Source organism: Adelges cooleyi, unplaced genomic scaffold, assembly GCF_023614345.1.
Source record: "Adelges cooleyi isolate 19-005CV unplaced genomic scaffold, UGA_ACOO_1.1 ACOO_flye_CR_arks_rails_tigmint_CR_PRNA_9, whole genome shotgun sequence".
NCBI lineage: Eukaryota > Metazoa > Arthropoda > Insecta > Hemiptera > Adelgidae > Adelges > Adelges cooleyi.
Genome location: NW_026096579.1, coordinates 17,553,695 through 17,572,248, shown reverse-complemented (window position 1 = coordinate 17,572,248; position 18,554 = coordinate 17,553,695). Strand labels below are relative to the sequence as shown.

General features: G+C 31.3%; 1 protein-coding gene across 45 annotated transcripts; it reads right to left on the bottom strand.

Moving 5' to 3' along the window:
• Nucleotides 1–8,731: 8,731 nt before the first annotated feature.
• On the bottom strand, nucleotides 8,732–16,806 carry LOC126846615 (uncharacterized). Of its 45 annotated transcripts, XM_050586260.1 has the most exons (17): nucleotides 16,709–16,806; nucleotides 14,975–15,040; nucleotides 14,659–14,724; nucleotides 14,343–14,408; nucleotides 14,027–14,092; nucleotides 13,711–13,776; nucleotides 13,395–13,460; nucleotides 13,079–13,144; nucleotides 12,763–12,828; nucleotides 12,447–12,512; nucleotides 12,131–12,196; nucleotides 11,815–11,880; nucleotides 11,499–11,564; nucleotides 11,183–11,248; nucleotides 10,929–10,961; nucleotides 10,326–10,471; nucleotides 8,732–8,850 (listed from the first exon to the last, which is right to left on the bottom strand). In XM_050586260.1, coding segments are annotated over exons 1-17 (1,053 nt in total). In that variant the 5' UTR covers nucleotides 16,724–16,806; the 3' UTR covers nucleotides 8,732–8,849. The 45 variants fall into 45 exon arrangements, with proteins under 45 accessions (XP_050442217.1, XP_050442228.1, XP_050442218.1 ...); XM_050586271.1 differs by lacking the exon at nucleotides 11,499–11,564; XM_050586261.1 differs by lacking the exon at nucleotides 11,815–11,880.
• Between the last annotated feature and the right edge of the window lie 1,748 nt (nucleotides 16,807–18,554).

Sequence of the window (18,554 nt, the reverse complement as noted above, 5' to 3'; positions counted from 1 at the left end):
TATACTTATTTTGTTTGTGATTATATAGTAGTATAGTACACAGTTTATGTACCTACATTATTAAAATGTTATGCGTACAAATCAAGAATTGGAGCTTTAATTTTTAGAGGTACTAAAGTCCCCATCTAAAGTCCTTTTTGGGTTGACATTTTCTACTTTTCGGATACCATAACTATCTGCATTCGATTTAGGATCTTTAGAAGTGTTTCACGAGTTATTCGGTCCATAGGAAAAAAAGTTGTTTTTTCTACAAAAAAATTGTTCATAAAAAGTGTATAAACTATTATTTAAATTACATTTCTACCACGAAGAAAAATGGTAAACACCTATCAAGTATGAATTTGTATTAATATTTGTTTTATTGCGATATACGCCTGTATATCTTGGTAGACGTTAGTATTTAAGTAGAAAATAAAACACAACAATAATATGTTTGAACACAATACTATTAAACATAAAAACACACAGTATAGGGAATAATATATACAACGTACGTTACAGTTATAACAGCAGCATAGAGTGGTAAATCCAACACCTTAAAACTATGTCTTATATATGATATAATCTAGGTTACAAATGTAATTGGTCCTTGTATAAAACAACTTTTAAATATTACTCAATGATTTCTACAGTGTTCACATATAATACCATCATAGGCGCAAATACGGAGGGGCTAGGGTGGGCTTAGCCCCCCCAAAAAATTAGGTTATGCTTACAATTTTAAAATACAAAAATATATCTACTTATATAATATATATATATTTAAAAAAAATGTCCAGCCCCCCCAAATTAAAAATTAAAATTGCGCCTATGAATACCATATAAGGTTATATAATATTTATTACTTATAACATATTTATATTCCATGACCCAAATAAACAATATTAATTATATTCAATATTTTTTAACGATAAATTGTCATACTCAAACAGCTATGTAAATTCACATAAGCTAACCTGCCAAATTTTTCTGCATTATACGACATGACGATCGTTGTGTGTGTAAAACCAAAAACTAAAAAGCACTTAAGTTTAAACTCTGTGTTAAAATTCAGTACACCGTTAAGTAAGCCGCACTATCAAATTTCGAAAGTTGTGAGTATGCTTTTCTCTATCCGAAATGGCGAAATGGCCATAACTTTATTACTAAGGTTTTATTTTAATTGATATGACATTCGTTATAAAAATGTTTTCCTCTTATGATTATTTAATGAATGATATTGCTTTAAATCAATAATGATAGTAAGAAGAATTATGACTAATGCGTTGTTCAATTTTTTTTTGTAAATTTGACTATAAATGAAGAGTTGAATCAAAGAAGGCTGTAAGTGCAAATCAACGAGGAAAATTTCTGCCTTATTGCGTTACATTGTCGTTGGAACATAAATACTTTTTGGCTGAGAAAATAATTTTTGGAAAAAATGGCTCTTGAAGCCTTTTTTGATTCCACTCTTCAAATGTTATAAACGAATATGCACATCATTTTTGTTTTGTTATGATAGGAGATCAAGTGTGGTTAGGTCATATTGGTTTAAACGTCTTTTAATATTTTTCAAAAAAATTAACAAATCACTCACCAAAATCATAAATTAATTTCCTAATTTTTCATTTATTTAAAAAAAAAAGAGCTTTACATTAACAAAATAAACAATTATTTTATTCTTATTGTAAATTAGAAAATGAAATAAGAAATTGAGAAATTAAAAAAAAATTAAGAATAATGTACAATTTGACTCGATAAAAAGTTTTTGGATTATTTTTTTTAGTAATTTAAGATAGGAGGGAGGTGTAGTGAGGTTAAGTGAGGTAACGTCTTTTTTTTTAAAGTTAAATATTAAAATCAAATAATTGTATTATACATAATGTTTAATTATATGTATATTAAAATACATCCGACATTACATTTACTAATTTTCTCCATCACACCCAAAACATTATCAATACTGTCGTGGTCTTCGAACAATATTGCCGAAATATTAATTTAATTTTTTCAAATTTAAATTAATTTTAAAGTGGGACAATAGGTATTAAGTTTTCGTAGTTATAAAAATTTTAATGTTATTTTTCTCCTTACTATGGCAAAAGTTTGATTAAAAATAATTTTCGCCTAATTTTTACCTAATTTTCTATTAATTATAATAGGTTTTTTTAGATTTTAAAATTAAGAAAAATGTTATGAGCATTATGACGTAGTACATGATTACCGTACACGATGACGACTTGAGTGATATAATTGCAATGGTTTTTTTTTTAGATTTTTAAAGTATTCAATTTACGTGGGTTACACCATCATACAATGAAGTTCAATGGTTTGTGTCTTATATCTATGTTGCTAGTCAGTTCTTTGAATGTCGTTTCGGGACATGAATGTCTTCATTTAGAACCTATGAAAGGTTTCCAAATGGAAAAGGTAAGTTCAAGTACCTAATGTAATTGATACTTGACAGGATATATAGTAACAAAATAAAACAATTGAGTGCCATATATTCGTAAACCGTAATTATCATTGGCTTATCTTCTAATATTCTTGCTACCTTTTTTAACTTAAGCTTATAATTGTATTATAAAAGTATATAGGAAACTAATACCGTTATAGTTGTTTCTATGTCAACGGGACCATCACCAATCAGCTTAGTTTATAAAAAAAATAAATGTATGTTAAATGGCTGGTTCCGCCAGATCTTTGATACGCCTAGAAACAATTTCAACTTAACTTGGTAGAAATATGACTTGAGTTTTGGAAAAAAAATACTTGTTAGAGGGGGTGGTAAATAACTGTTAATAATTTTTTGGAGTCACGGCGGAAAAGATTAGACAAACAAAATGATTGAAAACTAAATCATTCTTATTTATTTATACACCTAGCTGACATTTCATAAAAAAAAAAAACAACAGAATAAAAATATCGTTTTAATTAATTCCTGGGTACTTGTACTAAATCGTCGCTTTTCTATAGTTCTTAGGATCATGGTACGTCCTTAAAACGTTGGCAAATGATCGATGTTTAGTGTATGATTTTTACACACAGAAAATCGAAAATTTGATAGAATATGAAGCTAAATCCCATTACAGTCATTTTTTTGGAGCATTGGAACTCAATACAAGTTTACCATCAAGAATGAAATTTACCCATTTCAAATTAGATTATTCAAGTACGTGATAATTTGACAGATTTCTATAGATTTTTTTGTTAACTCATTCATCGTGTTACACTAGATAAACCAACAATTCCTTATTATTAAAATATTAATGATTTAAGTGTTTAGATAATTTTACTCACCGATAGTAAACCAATTTACATTATATAGATGCCTAATTGTTCATTTTTATTATAATATACTTAGCTAATCCTAAAAAGAAAACGTCTTTTGTTGTGATCGACACTAACTATGAATCCTATGCGGGTCTATACATATGCGAAAAATCATCGACTGGCTTCCGACATTATGTAGCCGTAATGTCCAGATCAGTGAACCTTGAGAAAGAAATCATAAATAATGTAAATACAAAATAATAATTGCTTCGTATTATTGATAATGATCGTTTTGGAATAAAATGAAAAATGATTTATTTGATCTGATTTTTTGCAGTTAAAAAATGCATTGTTTTTTTTTTAATTCACAGTTGCTCTTAAGAATATATGATGGTCATGTTCCACTAGCTAAATTCGAACTCGCAAACGTTGACCACAAGGACTGTAACCATGAGGATATTACTAAGAATAGTAATGGTCAGAATGTCATTAACGAAGATGGGATAGTTTACATCTCTATCAAATGGATGCCAAATGTTGAACCTGCACCTTAAGGATGCGTTAAACTTTATTAAATACGATTATAATTGTAACACATTACAATTTTAATGTTCAATGTAAACTATTAAAAATGTTAGCATGAAAACTTTTACCATTTATAAATACTTTTTAGTTCAAAATCAGTGATAATACTCTAACTTCAAAAATGTTAAATTTTTAGGTATATTCATTTACTTGCGATCCTTAGTTTAGTATAGATGTATTTATTATGTTTGTTAAATAAAATTAAACTGTACCAGAAAATTTTTCAAAGTAAAAAACTATATAAAATTGAGAATTTCTGAGAAGTTTTTTTTAACTATTTAATTAAATACTTAATTATGTAGCCAGTATTTACAATTCATTGCAAACAAAAACCCTTTTTTAACGCAAATAAAAAAATGTTATTCAATAAATACTAAAATGTATGTCTATACGAATCTCTTCGTAAATGTTCTTAATTAAAACGTAAAAATCTTAATTTTTTTATTAGATATATTCAAACGAATTCTTTGTCTAAAGTTATAAAACTTTTTTTTTAAAAGTGTGTAAGCTGTTATTTAAATTACATACATACCACGAAAAAAAAATTGTTAACATCCGTCGAGTATAAATTTATATTAATACAATTTTTAAATATTTTAATAACATTTCTAAAAATGCTTTTATTCAAAGTATTTGAATATTTTACCATTATTAAAATAATACTTACGACTTTTGTTTGATAGTGCAGCTTACTAAATGATGTACGGAATTTCTACGCAGAGTTTAAACATGTTATTTGTGGTTATTAGTTTTACACATATTAATATAAGAATTTATTTACATAGAATGTTGAGTAGACAGTGCAGATATTGTCAATCCGATCGTAGTCGTACACGTGCCTGCAAATCGTTCGCACAAAATATTTTATGAGTGATTATACACCATTCATTTTTTATAAAGTAAAAGAAGGCACAAATCGTGGAAAAAAAACAGCAATGTAGTACGTACCTAGAATAGTATGGCAGTTTCAAGAATATTGTCAACTTATGATTTATTATAATTTGTATCTGGACCCACAATATCTTCTTAACCGCTGAACCTTTCAATAGGAAAAAAAGTTATCATGAACACAAGCACAAAAAAAAGCTAGTACTATGGGATAGGAGCATAGTGAGATTGAACAATATTGGTGCGGGGGAGGACCCAGATGTAGATCTGTAAAATTATTATAGCTGAAGTGATAAAAATCACTTACAAATAAACGCATCGATGCAAATCGGTAGATGGTACAATTTTTTTTTTTTTTTTTATTTATTTATAACCTTTATTTGCAATATGACGGCTCAACGATTAAAAATATACAATCTGTGGTATAATTTACAAAGCAGTGAAAATTAATATAAACATTAATTAATTGTAGTATATAAAACTAGTATTAATAATATGTACAAAACAAGGAAACAGAGGCGAGAAAAACAAAAAATAAATAAAATAAAGAGATTCAAATAGTGCAACCAGCGCTCAAAAGGAAAGAAATAGTAGCAGTAATAATAGGAACTGAACGAGAATTGAGAATGTTATATGGATCAGGATTTGAAATGCCATGGGATGCAATAAAATTAAAGAGAAGGATTCTATTAGGAACAAGAGAAGGACAGTCGAATATAAAATGAGAAAAATCTCCAACAGCTACCTCATCATGCAAATGACAGTAGGGAACAGAATTAAGGGAAAGTTTATAGGCAAAGTAGGGTAAAAGATTATGACCGACTCTGAGACGTGAGAAGGAGGAAATCATTCTGCGAGATAAGTCTAGTTTATGAAACCAAGGACGATTACGGGGTGAAGGAATTATAAACCGATGCCAATGTGCAAAATTAGGAGGGAGGGAAGACCACTTGTCAAGCCAGGCGTTAGAGAGGATTGATTTAAAGGAATGAAAAGCATCAGAATTTATAAGACGAAAAGGGGGGGTAAATAGAAAAGAGGATGAGGATTTAGCTAAAGTGTCGGCCATTTCATTGCCACTGATCCCTATATGACCAGGGACCCAATGAAAATGAACATCTTTACCTGAAGAGAGAATTTGAAAAAGGAGGGATTTGATCGAAAAAACAATAGGGGAAATGTGGGAACTGAAAGGACTAGAAGTAATAGCCAGAAGACTCGCCTGTGAGTCTGAACAAATAAGGAAAGAAGTATCATGAGAGGAGACAATGTAATGCAGAGCATGCAAAATGGCAGCACATTCAGCAGAGAAGGAAGTGGAAAAAGGGTGTAAGACGGAGGAGTAAGAAATGCTAAGACTTGGGATATAAAATGCACATCCTGACTTTGATGAAGAGACAGAGCCATCAGTAAAAATTAAGCAGAAACGAGGAAAGTTGGTAAGGATGTATTGTGAGAAAAGATTGTTAACGATAGATGAAGATAGAGTTGGAAGAATAGAAGGGGAAAAATCAAGAAAAGATGGTACAATTGATTATATGTTTAAAATTGCAATTTTAGTTTTAGGGTTGACGTAGCGCGTATGATTATTTAGTACCGTTGTTACCCGTAAAATATCTTGACTAACAATATAATTAATATATTTGCGATACTGTTGATTCACTCACACAAAGCAATCTAGAAGTATAAAAATTTAGAACTCCTTATTTTATGTTCGTTGTGTAATATTATTTAGACACTATTTACTGTTATTATTATTGCACGACTTTTTTTTATTTTAGATACTTAACTAAAGTTCATATTACGTTCATGTTAAAACGTATTAATCTTATATCATTTTGTTCTAAATAAAGTCCGCAAGTAAACGAAACCCCTAGATAAACTCAATGCTCCAATGTGGGCCAAGTACCTTTGTGGATTCCCACATAAAGCTGTTGATAGATGGTGATATAATATGAAAGTAATAAAAGATCCCTTTTGTCTGTGCAAGTGAGATTAGGGACGTCAAGAGCGAAAATATAATCATACATTAACGGCGTGTAATATTATTACATATAGCTAGGGGGAGGGGCGAAGTATAAATGTGATATACAAAAAATGAATTTATATTTTCCAATATAAATAAACAAATGAAAAAAGGAATATTATTAGCTTCGATGCGGAGTTGAGAAGGTATTTTTTTTCGAGCCTACACCTAGACCAGAAATCATGCATGAAAACTGAAAAGTATTTATTGGACCGAAAATGTAAAAAAGTTCATCTGTTCACCTTTAAAATCGAGAAAAACGCACAAAAACTTTGCATATTTTTCAACTTGAATAATTTATTTGTCAAATCTTTTTTTTTATTATTGAAAAGGATACACTTTGTCAGTAGTAATTTTCTAGGTTGTTGAAGGGAATATGAAGGGAATCCAACAGTATCTCAAAAATAGTTTTATCATGTTGTCAAATTACAAAAAATTGAGAAACAACGGCAACAATTAATTATTATGGACAGACGACTAGATCTTATCCACCTTAATACTAAAAATACAATTCAAGCACATTATTATCATTACAATAGTTTTATCACGATGTCATGATTCAACTTAACTACACCGTGTCACTATATAATATTTGTATTTATTTTTACTCTAAAAATCTAACTTCTAAGTGGAACTTTACCATAGCATTATTTGCAACACAATCATGAAAATCATTCAATCATTATTTATAAATCATCACTTTATTCGATTAAAGATTGCGTTTGAAATCTGGACGCTGAGAGTTGTAAGAGGGATGCAAGTCATCAACCGTTTTAAAGTGTTCAGCGTAAGACACTCTGTCTATACCTACCTCTTAAAGTAATTGCAATTTTACACAGTTTTTCTTTTTAAACAAATATTTGTTTATGTATTTTTACAATATTACAAAATTAGTAAATATTTACCTGTTTAAGTATTTTTCATAACTCTATCACTTTTGAAATTTAAATGGTAGTCGTGATCTCACTGGTCTAATCTACATAAGATATATCTTATATAATAAGATAAATATCAGAACATGGAACCTAATCGAACAATAGCCGAAATTAAGTGCAATACCTTTGTTTAGTTGTAAGCGTCTCGAATTGGCGAAAAGACAATCGAGATTAAAACAAAAAAGCAGCAACTCAGTTTGGGAAAATCGACATTTTCACAAATGCCAGGCACAAGTGTTTGGTTCTCGCTTTCCGCATCGCATAGAAGCCAAACTGTTGTGTTGTAATGGGTATTATATATTATGTTTTACGAACTTTTTACAAGTGTAAGTAGAATAAGCAATATCGGCACAATACATAGGCGTATTCATTTTCAAACTTTGGCCGGCGATTATTCGCATAATAATGGCGGCGACCGACGGCAGAGTTATTGTTGACAACGATATATTATCCAAGTTGTTTTTGGACTGTATTGTGTTATGAAAACGATTAGACTGTTGTGATAAAACGCAATCAAAGCGGCGGTGGTTATAATTACGACTCTGTGAGAACACAACCTCGGTTTGTACATACAAAAATCGTCGAGTTTCGCTACAGTCATCTGCGGATTTCTCGCATAAATTCTCGGGCCTCGTCGTGGATAGCGCAGTGTTGCTGATAACGATAATAATAATAATAATAATAATAATAATAACAATATCTGTATTATCCCGTGAGCACACAAACGGAAACTTGGCCCAATAGTGTTTGATTAATGGACCGAAGACGATCAAAACGGCCGTACAATACAAAATTTGTACGCTGCAATTGGATTGGGCTTAGTGTTTAAACAAATACCTGCCGGAATTCCTAACAAAAGTCACCCAAAACTTGCATTTTCAATTATTGCAATTATAATAGACAATGTTCTCTTATACTCATCTAGATTATATCCAGACAGTTTTTTTTTTTTTGATATGCAAAAGTATAATTTACATTTTTCTTACTTTTAAGAACTCATTAATACACGAATAACAGTTTATTAGCAAGAATAGTTTTTATTAGAATAATTATTATAGAATATACGGCGGTTTCGCTAAGTCATAGATTGGCTTAGGTACTCCAAGATCTGGTTTTCCATCTGTTTTTATTGAAGAACCCGACCACAGCAAACTGCCATCTCGTCTAAATTATAAAAATCAAATTTTTACTTAGAAATAAAATACATAAAAAGGGTACCTCTTTATTCCTTAAATTGTACCAAATGAACTTCCTATATTATTTACACTATTTATCTAAAAGGATCTCTCATATTACACAACCAGTACCGTAACATTAACCTAAATAGTTCATAGTGACTTTAAACCATCACAATCTGTTCTCTTTCTCTTTATTTTTCTTGTTAATGTTACAACCAACTTGCTCTGATCTTATGATAATACTTTATCGTACTAGCATCTCAAAATATTAAGATATGATCCAAACATTTCAATACTTATTTAGTGACTAACGCTAACTTTCATACATAATTACTAGTGTCATTTTATTTTACAATTCCATCTCGTCATGTAAACTGTACTTACTTTGACACATATGCAACATCTTTGTTGTTTATCACCATGATTTATACCATGATTATTACTATGTTGTTTATTTCCACATCATCCATCTACATATTATTCTACACGATATCTCTTCCTACATTCTTACATTATCTTGCATACATGATCTTATGAAGTACCCACCTGTAGTTTACAACTTTTTCTCTAAACATAACATCATACCAGAACATCCAAATCACTAACTTAAACTCAAAAACTATATCGCTATAATTTAGTTCGCGACATTTTTGCACCCTCATCTATTCATCTCTCATACATTTTTTTATTAAATATAACGATTTATATATTATTATTAAAGTGTATAATATTTGTATATTATATGTAAATGAGTTAACTTTTCTGTTTGAGTTTTAGAGAAAATAAAATTGTTCGAACTCTCCTGTTTATATAACTATGGTAGTAAAGTTTATTCGCTTCATTAACATTGACTGTAATCGAGAGTGATAAAATACATTTATTTTTTAATCGCTAATTTTAAGAACTTCCAATGATAATCAAAGATAGCCGAACTAAAACTTATACTATATTTTAATAACTGTACATGTTAGTTTGTGAGTTCTAAACTGTATGTTTTTAATATATGTGTACACTCAGAATAATAATATACAATTAAGTTTAGTTTTTTTTTTTTATAAATCAAATTTAGGACACTTTTTTATACATTTATTACTATACAAATATTTTTAGAATATTCTCTCTTGTTTTATATTTGTTTGCACTCGAAATTATTCACTATACCAATTTCTGTAATCTATCAAACTTGTATTGATATTCCATTTTGTACACCATGTACATCATGTTCTAATCTCTTATCTACTCTGCTTCCCTTTATCCGACCAACACTTTTTTAACAAAAACACACACACACCTACCTAGACATTAACATAACAACATCCAAACATTTTATATCTGTTCTGTATCTGACACTTGCGAGTGATCGTTTTTTGAGCACACTGTTGAATCTAAACTATCTTAATCTAATAAACTATCTAAATTAACTGTTGTATAATAAGTACATCTTGATTAATCTAATATTACCAGTGCCTACGGCGATGGCGACGGCGTTTTTTTGGTAATCTCGCCTCACGTTCTTCTGCCGTTTCATTGGACTCCCTCCACGGCAACGAGCACTGAGCACCGAGGTGCCCTAACTGCCCACAACGCATACAAGCATGTTTTCTTTTCTGAAAATAACCAAATTTTCAAGGTGTAATCAACTCTTAAAACTTAGGTTGTAACATATAAATATTTGATAAACTTTTTAAATTAATGATTATTTGCTTAAAAATTGTTAAAAAAGCAATAAATAATTATTAAATATGGAGGGGGGAAGGAGAAATATTTTACAACTTTACCGCACTTAACGAGTTAAAAAAGTTAATTATATATATGTAGATGGTGCCATTTATTTTAAAAGTTGATAGAGCACTGAAAGATACATATTTGAATACGACCTCATATTGTAAAAAAAAATAAACAAACGTCTTAAAATGAAAAACTACAAAATTCGAAATAGTTTAATAGAAATTGATTGTTTATCCATGTTGAATCTTCCAGTATAGTCGATTATTTGTTCATACATTCTAGGGTCGTAATCCCATAGTATCTCATTAAACGAAACATTTTTATTATGGCACTTACTTCTTCTGCAACCATCCTTTCCATCAATCTTCTCTGAAAAAACAAAATAAAGAAAAAGTTGATAAAATTGTATATTTTAGATTAACTTACAGTCTAATTTTCAGACTTTAAACCCCAAAAACTTCACATAAAAAGCAAAATAAAGAAAAAGTATTCACCCCTTTTAAGGCAAATAGTTTATACGCATTTATGGAATATAAAAAAAAGGGGGAAAAAAATTGGCCATATTTAATTATTTAGCATTTTAGACTTACCAATTCCGGCCTTGGACCAGGGGCAGACTCCTCCACCTCCTTTTCTAGATGGTTTATTTCTTCTTCCTAAACGCAAACAAAGCTAGTTTATACAATATTTCAATATATGTAAAAAACCACCCTACGTATTAATATTTCTCTACTCCAGTTTAGGCATATTTAGTTATTTTTTATCACAACTTTAATAGACTACCACAGCTTATGGGGAGTACAATCGTTAGGTTAGGTTAGGAAATTAGCTTATTCGCATTTATGGAATGTAAAAAAAAGGGGGAAAAAATTGGCCATAGTCAATTATTTAGTATTTTAGACTTACCAAATTCGGTTTCGGATCACGGGCAGACTCCTCCACCTCCTTTTCTAGATGGTTTATTTCTTCTTCCTAAACGCAAACAAAGCTAGTTTATACAATATTTCAATATATGTAAAAAACCACCCTACGTATTAATATTTCTCTACTCCAGTTTAGGCATATTTAGTTATTTTTTATCACAACTTTAATAGACTACCACAGCTTATGGGGAGTACAATCGTTAGGTTAGGTTAGGAAATTAGCTTATTCGCATTTATGGAATGTAAAAAAAAGGGGTAAAAAATTGGCCATAGTCAATTATTTAGTATTTTAGACTTACCAAATTCGGTTTCGGATCACGGGCAGACTCCTCCACCTCCTTTTCTAGATGGTTTATTTCTTTTTCCTAAACGCAAACAAAGCTAGTTTATACAATATTTCAATATATGTAAAAAACCACCCTACGTATTAATATTTCTCTACTCCAGTTTAGGCATATTTAGTTATTTTTTATCACAACTTTAATAGACTACCACAGCTTATGGGGAGTACAATCGTTAGGTTAGGTTAGGAAATTAGCTTATTCGCATTTATGGAATGTAAAAAAAAGGGGTAAAAAATTGGCCATAGTCAATTATTTAGTATTTTAGACTTACCAAATTCGGTTTCGGATCACGGGCAGACTCCTCCACCTCCTTTTCTAGATGGTTTATTTCTTTTTCCTAAACGCAAACAAAGCTAGTTTATACAATATTTCAATATATGTAAAAAACCACCCTACGTATTAATATTTCTCTACTCCAGTTTAGGCATATTTAGTTATTTTTTATCACAACTTTAATAGACTACCACAGCTTATGGGGAGTACAATCGTTAGGTTAGGTTAGGAAATTAGCTTATTCGCATTTATGGAATGTAAAAAAAAGGGGTAAAAAATTGGCCATAGTCAATTATTTAGTATTTTAGACTTACCAAATTCGGTTTCGGATCACGGGCAGACTCCTCCACCTCCTTTTCTAGATGGTTTATTTCTTTTTCCTAAACGCAAACAAAGCTAGTTTATACAATATTTCAATATATGTAAAAAACCACCCTACGTATTAATATTTCTCTACTCCAGTTTAGGCATATTTAGTTATTTTTTATCACAACTTTAATAGACTACCACAGCTTATGGGGAGTACAATCGTTAGGTTAGGTTAGGAAATTAGCTTATTCGCATTTATGGAATGTAAAAAAAAGGGGGAAAAAATTGGCCATAGTCAATTATTTAGTATTTTAGACTTACCAAATTCGGTTTCGGATCACGGGCAGACTCCTCCACCTCCTTTTCTAGATGGTTTATTTCTTTTTCCTAAACGCAAACAAAGCTAGTTTATACAATATTTCAATATATGTAAAAAACCACCCTACGTATTAATATTTCTCTACTCCAGTTTAGGCATATTTAGTTATTTTTTATCACAACTTTAATAGACTACCACAGCTTATGGGGAGTACAATCGTTAGGTTAGGTTAGGAAATTAGCTTATTCGCATTTATGGAATGTAAAAAAAAGGGGTAAAAAATTGGCCATAGTCAATTATTTAGTATTTTAGACTTACCAAATTCGGTTTCGGATCACGGGCAGACTCCTCCACCTCCTTTTCTAGATGGTTTATTTCTTTTTCCTAAACGCAAACAAAGCTAGTTTATACAATATTTCAATATATGTAAAAAACCACCCTACGTATTAATATTTCTCTACTCCAGTTTAGGCATATTTAGTTATTTTTTATCACAACTTTAATAGACTACCACAGCTTATGGGGAGTACAATCGTTAGGTTAGGTTAGGAAATTAGCTTATTCGCATTTATGGAATGTAAAAAAAAGGGGTAAAAAATTGGCCATAGTCAATTATTTAGTATTTTAGACTTACCAAATTCGGTTTCGGATCACGGGCAGACTCCTCCACCTCCTTTTCTAGATGGTTTATTTCTTCTTCCTAAACGCAAACAAAGCTAGTTTATACAATATTTCAATATATGTAAAAAACCACCCTACGTATTAATATTTCTCTACTCCAGTTTAGGCATATTTAGTTATTTTTTATCACAACTTTAATAGACTACCACAGCTTATGGGGAGTACAATCGTTAGGTTAGGTTAGGAAATTAGCTTATTCGCATTTATGGAATGTAAAAAAAAGGGGTAAAAAATTGGCCATAGTCAATTATTTAGTATTTTAGACTTACCAAATTCGGTTTCGGATCACGGGCAGACTCCTCCACCTCCTTTTCTAGATGGTTTATTTCTTTTTCCTAAACGCAAACAAAGCTAGTTTATACAATATTTCAATATATGTAAAAAACCACCCTACGTATTAATATTTCTCTACTCCAGTTTAGGCATATTTAGTTATTTTTTATCACAACTTTAATAGACTACCACAGCTTATGGGGAGTACAATCGTTAGGTTAGGTTAGGAAATTAGCTTATTCGCATTTATGGAATGTAAAAAAAAGGGGTAAAAAATTGGCCATAGTCAATTATTTAGTATTTTAGACTTACCAAATTCGGTTTCGGATCACGGGCAGACTCCTCCACCTCCTTTTCTAGATGGTTTATTTCTTTTTCCTAAACGCAAACAAAGCTAGTTTATACAATATTTCAATATATGTAAAAAACCACCCTACGTATTAATATTTCTCTACTCCAGTTTAGGCATATTTAGTTATTTTTTATCACAACTTTAATAGACTACCACAGCTTATGGGGAGTACAATCGTTAGGTTAGGTTAGGAAATTAGCTTATTCGCATTTATGGAATGTAAAAAAAAGGGGTAAAAAATTGGCCATAGTCAATTATTTAGTATTTTAGACTTACCAAATTCGGTTTCGGATCACGGGCAGACTCCTCCACCTCCTTTTCTAGATGGTTTATTTCTTTTTCCTAAACGCAAACAAAGCTAGTTTATACAATATTTCAATATATGTAAAAAACCACCCTACGTATTAATATTTCTCTACTCCAGTTTAGGCATATTTAGTTATTTTTTATCACAACTTTAATAGACTACCACAGCTTATGGGGAGTACAATCGTTAGGTTAGGTTAGGAAATTAGCTTATTCGCATTTATGGAATGTAAAAAAAAGGGGGAAAAAATTGGCCATAGTCAATTATTTAGTATTTTAGACTTACCAAATTCGGTTTCGGATCACGGGCAGACTCCTCCACCTCCTTTTCTAGATGGTTTATTTCTTTTTCCTAAACGCAAACAAAGCTAGTTTATACAATATTTCAATATATGTAAAAAACCACCCTACGTATTAATATTTCTCTACTCCAGTTTAGGCATATTTAGTTATTTTTTATCACAACTTTAATAGACTACCACAGCTTATGGGGAGTACAATCGTTAGGTTAGGTTAGGAAATTAGCTTATTCGCATTTATGGAATGTAAAAAAAAGGGGGAAAAAATTGGCCATAGTCAATTATTTAGTATTTTAGACTTACCAAATTCGGTTTCGGATCACGGGCAGACTCCTCCACCTCCTTTTCTAGATGGTTTATTTCTTCTTCCTAAACGCAAACAAAGCTAGTTTATACAATATTTCAATATATGTAAAAAACCACCCTACGTATTAATATTTCTCTACTCCAGTTTAGGCATATTTAGTTATTTTTTATCACAACTTTAATAGACTACCACAGCTTATGGGGCGTACAATCTTCAAACATTTGTATTTCATGTAGGGAAGCAATTGATAAGGCTACTAGACTGTAACCTGTAAATTTAGGATATTTTTAGTTTAATGTATCGTCAGCACTGTGCCATTACTGATCCCATTTTTTTTATAATGTGTGACTGATGTCTGTACACAACTAATTATCATGTCGACTAATAATAATACTAAGGACGAAGAAGGTTGATCATTTTCTTTTGAGTCTTTAACTAGGGATTGTGTTGGTTTATTTTTAGGTTGAACATTAGATGTTTGCTTAATTGCATCATAATGCAGCAAAGTATGATGGCGAGCTGAACAAGTGTGACAGTTGCTTGACGAACAACCCTTTGCATTGTGGTTAGGTGACAAACAATTAAAACAGACGCGCGATCCTTTTGTTACTTCATATCTTTCAGAAACCTTCATAATCCGGAACTTCGATGAAACAAGTGATCACCGCGACATAATGGACATTGTGAGGGAGACTTTGAATTAATAAACACAATTTATTCTATGAGCCGGTAGATTTGTGCTCGTCGGATTTACTGTTAAACACAACAAGTCCTCGCTGACCACTTTCAAACGCGTTAAGTAACCTAATACGAGAGTTGAGAAAAATTTCAAACTGGGAAAATGGCACTACATCAGTTGTGCCCAACGACAGTTCCCATTGTTGTAGAGTCAACTTGTCCAATTTGCTCAACGGTAGCTCAATCAATATTGCATCCCATTTATCTACTGCCTGACCAAGGTTGCTTAATGCTTGTCGATGCTTTAATAGAGATATTATAAAACAGTTTAGCGACACAGAAGAGGAAGTATTGATCTTGGCGAGGTCAAGTATTCAACGGATATGGGATTGCACTGCTCTACGCTTATGTCATATCTCTTCTTCAGCAATTCCATAGCAGAGGAATATGTGCCTTCACCCGATAACAATGAGGCAATCAAATTTAACGGTTCGCCGCTCAAGCATGTTTGCAAATAATGGAACCTTTGAATGTTGGAGATTGACTCTTCAGTGTCTACAAGAGTGCTGAACTGATTCTTAAAAGTTTTCCATTGTTGTATGTCTCCTTTGAATTGAGGCAAAGGCATAACTGGAAATCGAACATGATGTGCTACTGTAGACACAGCTGGAATATTAGGAGACACTAACTGAATAGGCTGAAGATTTGAAATGAGCTTATCACATTCTGCCAATACTGCAAAAGATTTGTGATCAAACTCCTCTCGTTGTTTTTCATGATCATTAACATTAGCAGTATTTACATATTCAATTTGAAGTTGCACTGCTTCAAAGACACTTCGCGTTTTATATAGCTCTTCTCTTCTTAATTTTTAATCTTGCACCGTGGACGGCTCCCATTTGTACTTTAATAAAGCGTTGCTGGCTCGCGTAACTGCTGATTTTGGTTGGGTACGCTCCGCAATCAAATCTGCTTCTAATTTGGCCGTTGAATTTGCCATGATAATGTGACGTTGACAATCTTACAGACTAAATACAATTTCTACAACTTACAACCTGCGCCACCATTATCGTCTGTACATTTTTTTTAAAATTATTAACTTGTGTAAACGATAAAAATCAATATGTCTAATAAGAGCACTTTTAGTTTAAATATATCACGTCGAGGTCACCAAATGTTGCCGCCAACGGCTTGTGCTCAATATGAACACAAGTACATTAATAAGTACTATTAATAATTTTTATTGTTTAGTGTTTACACAGCTTTTTATAAATGTTGTGTGTATAAATAAAGAAAAATAAGAAGTAAATTCAAACAAGTCACAGGTTTGATAACCAAATAATTGAATAAAGAATAATTAATAAAGGTGGCGACTAGACCGTTACAATTTTTAAATGATACGGCACTTGGCCAATATACAATATAACTAAATAAATACACAAATAAATAAATATAGATATACCTTTCAGGATACGCACAGTATTAGCTTAGTTCTACCCCACGCGACCACTCTGAGGCTTGTAAGTTATAGGGACTACAATATTTGGGGTGAACATGTGGCCTCAGCAGTGTAGCGACTTAATACTGTGCATACCTGTTATTCTCCGTGAGGAACAATTACAAAAACTAGTGGCCAGCACGACAAACCCCGAACAATGAATCAACAACATTTGAGACCGACACGAAAACACAACTAACCTAAAAAACAACAAACCAATTTAATATAATTTTACTGTATCCTGCTAGAACGATACCAACTTTACGTTCCCCGGACTCACTAACGCGTTGTTAGAGTTCAGTGTCTGCTGATGAAAATTTATTTTAAACGTATTGGCGCGAGGGTAACTTTTAAGGGTAAAAATGTATTCTGTAGTAGTAAAATATAATTATTTTATAAGTTTTTAGACTTCTTGCAACATAAATTACCATAAGAGTTGAAAAAAAGTTATAAGAAAATTGCAAAAAGTCTAGAGAGAGTGGAACCATAATTGAACCCGGTACCCCTCACTCCCGGGACCGATCACGCCCGACCGCACCACATATAGATTTTGCTGGCGGCCGAAAAATAAGTCAATTTAAGAGATATGAAAAGATATGTAAATTTCAAAGTAATTCCTCTTATTAGAAAATGGCTGCTGTTTTTCGTTTACACAATAGCTTTCAATCAGCCAATCAGAAAGTCCCGTTTGAGCGCACGCACGTGATAGACGGGTGTGCGCCATTTTGTACGACAACATTTAATGTTAGGTATAATAAAATACGTTTAGATTTTTTTATTATTTCTGAACGGCATTTCTGCTAATAAAATAAAATGTAATAAGCTCTAAATGTTTACTTTTTTGAATTCCTATTTAAAATTAAACTTAATATTTGTACTATTATTTTATTATACCAAATAGTTGATACATTGTTTGTAATTAGATCCGAAAAATAAATCTATAATAATATGTTCTTATGTATAATTATCTCTCTTATCTCTTGTAGATAAAAAGTTCTCAACCCGACCAAAAACGCTCTTAAATATATAAATATATATATATATATATACCTATTTACAGTGGCGTATACAGGGGGGATTACTGGAGGAGAAAGAAGTGTTAAGAATTGGAGAAGAATAGCTACTTGGAACGTTAGAATTGTGTTGCAATGCGGGAAACTAGAAAACTTGAAAATAGAAATGGCAAGAATGAAAATTGATATACTTGGCCTGTCAGAAATGAGATGGCCTAGAGCAGGAGATCTTTGGAGTGGGGATATAGATTGATACATACAAGAACAGCGGAGAATAACCCAGGAATTGGAGGGGTAGGCATAATAATGAGTAGGGCAATTGGGAAAAAAGTTGAAGGATTTGTGCAGTACAATGAAAGAATAATATTAGTCAAGATCGAAACGAAA

Excerpts from the sequence above, each read along its gene's own strand:
- LOC126846615 (XM_050586260.1), bottom strand. Across the intron at positions 12,829-13,078 it reads GTGATCCGAAACCGAATTTG|GAAAAAGAAATAAACCATCT; the intron begins GTAAGTCTAAAA and ends GTTTGCGTTTAG. Across the intron at positions 10,472-10,928 it reads AAAGGATGGTTGCAGAAGAA|AAAAGAAAACATGCTTGTAT; the intron begins GTAAGTGCCATA and ends GGTTATTTTCAG.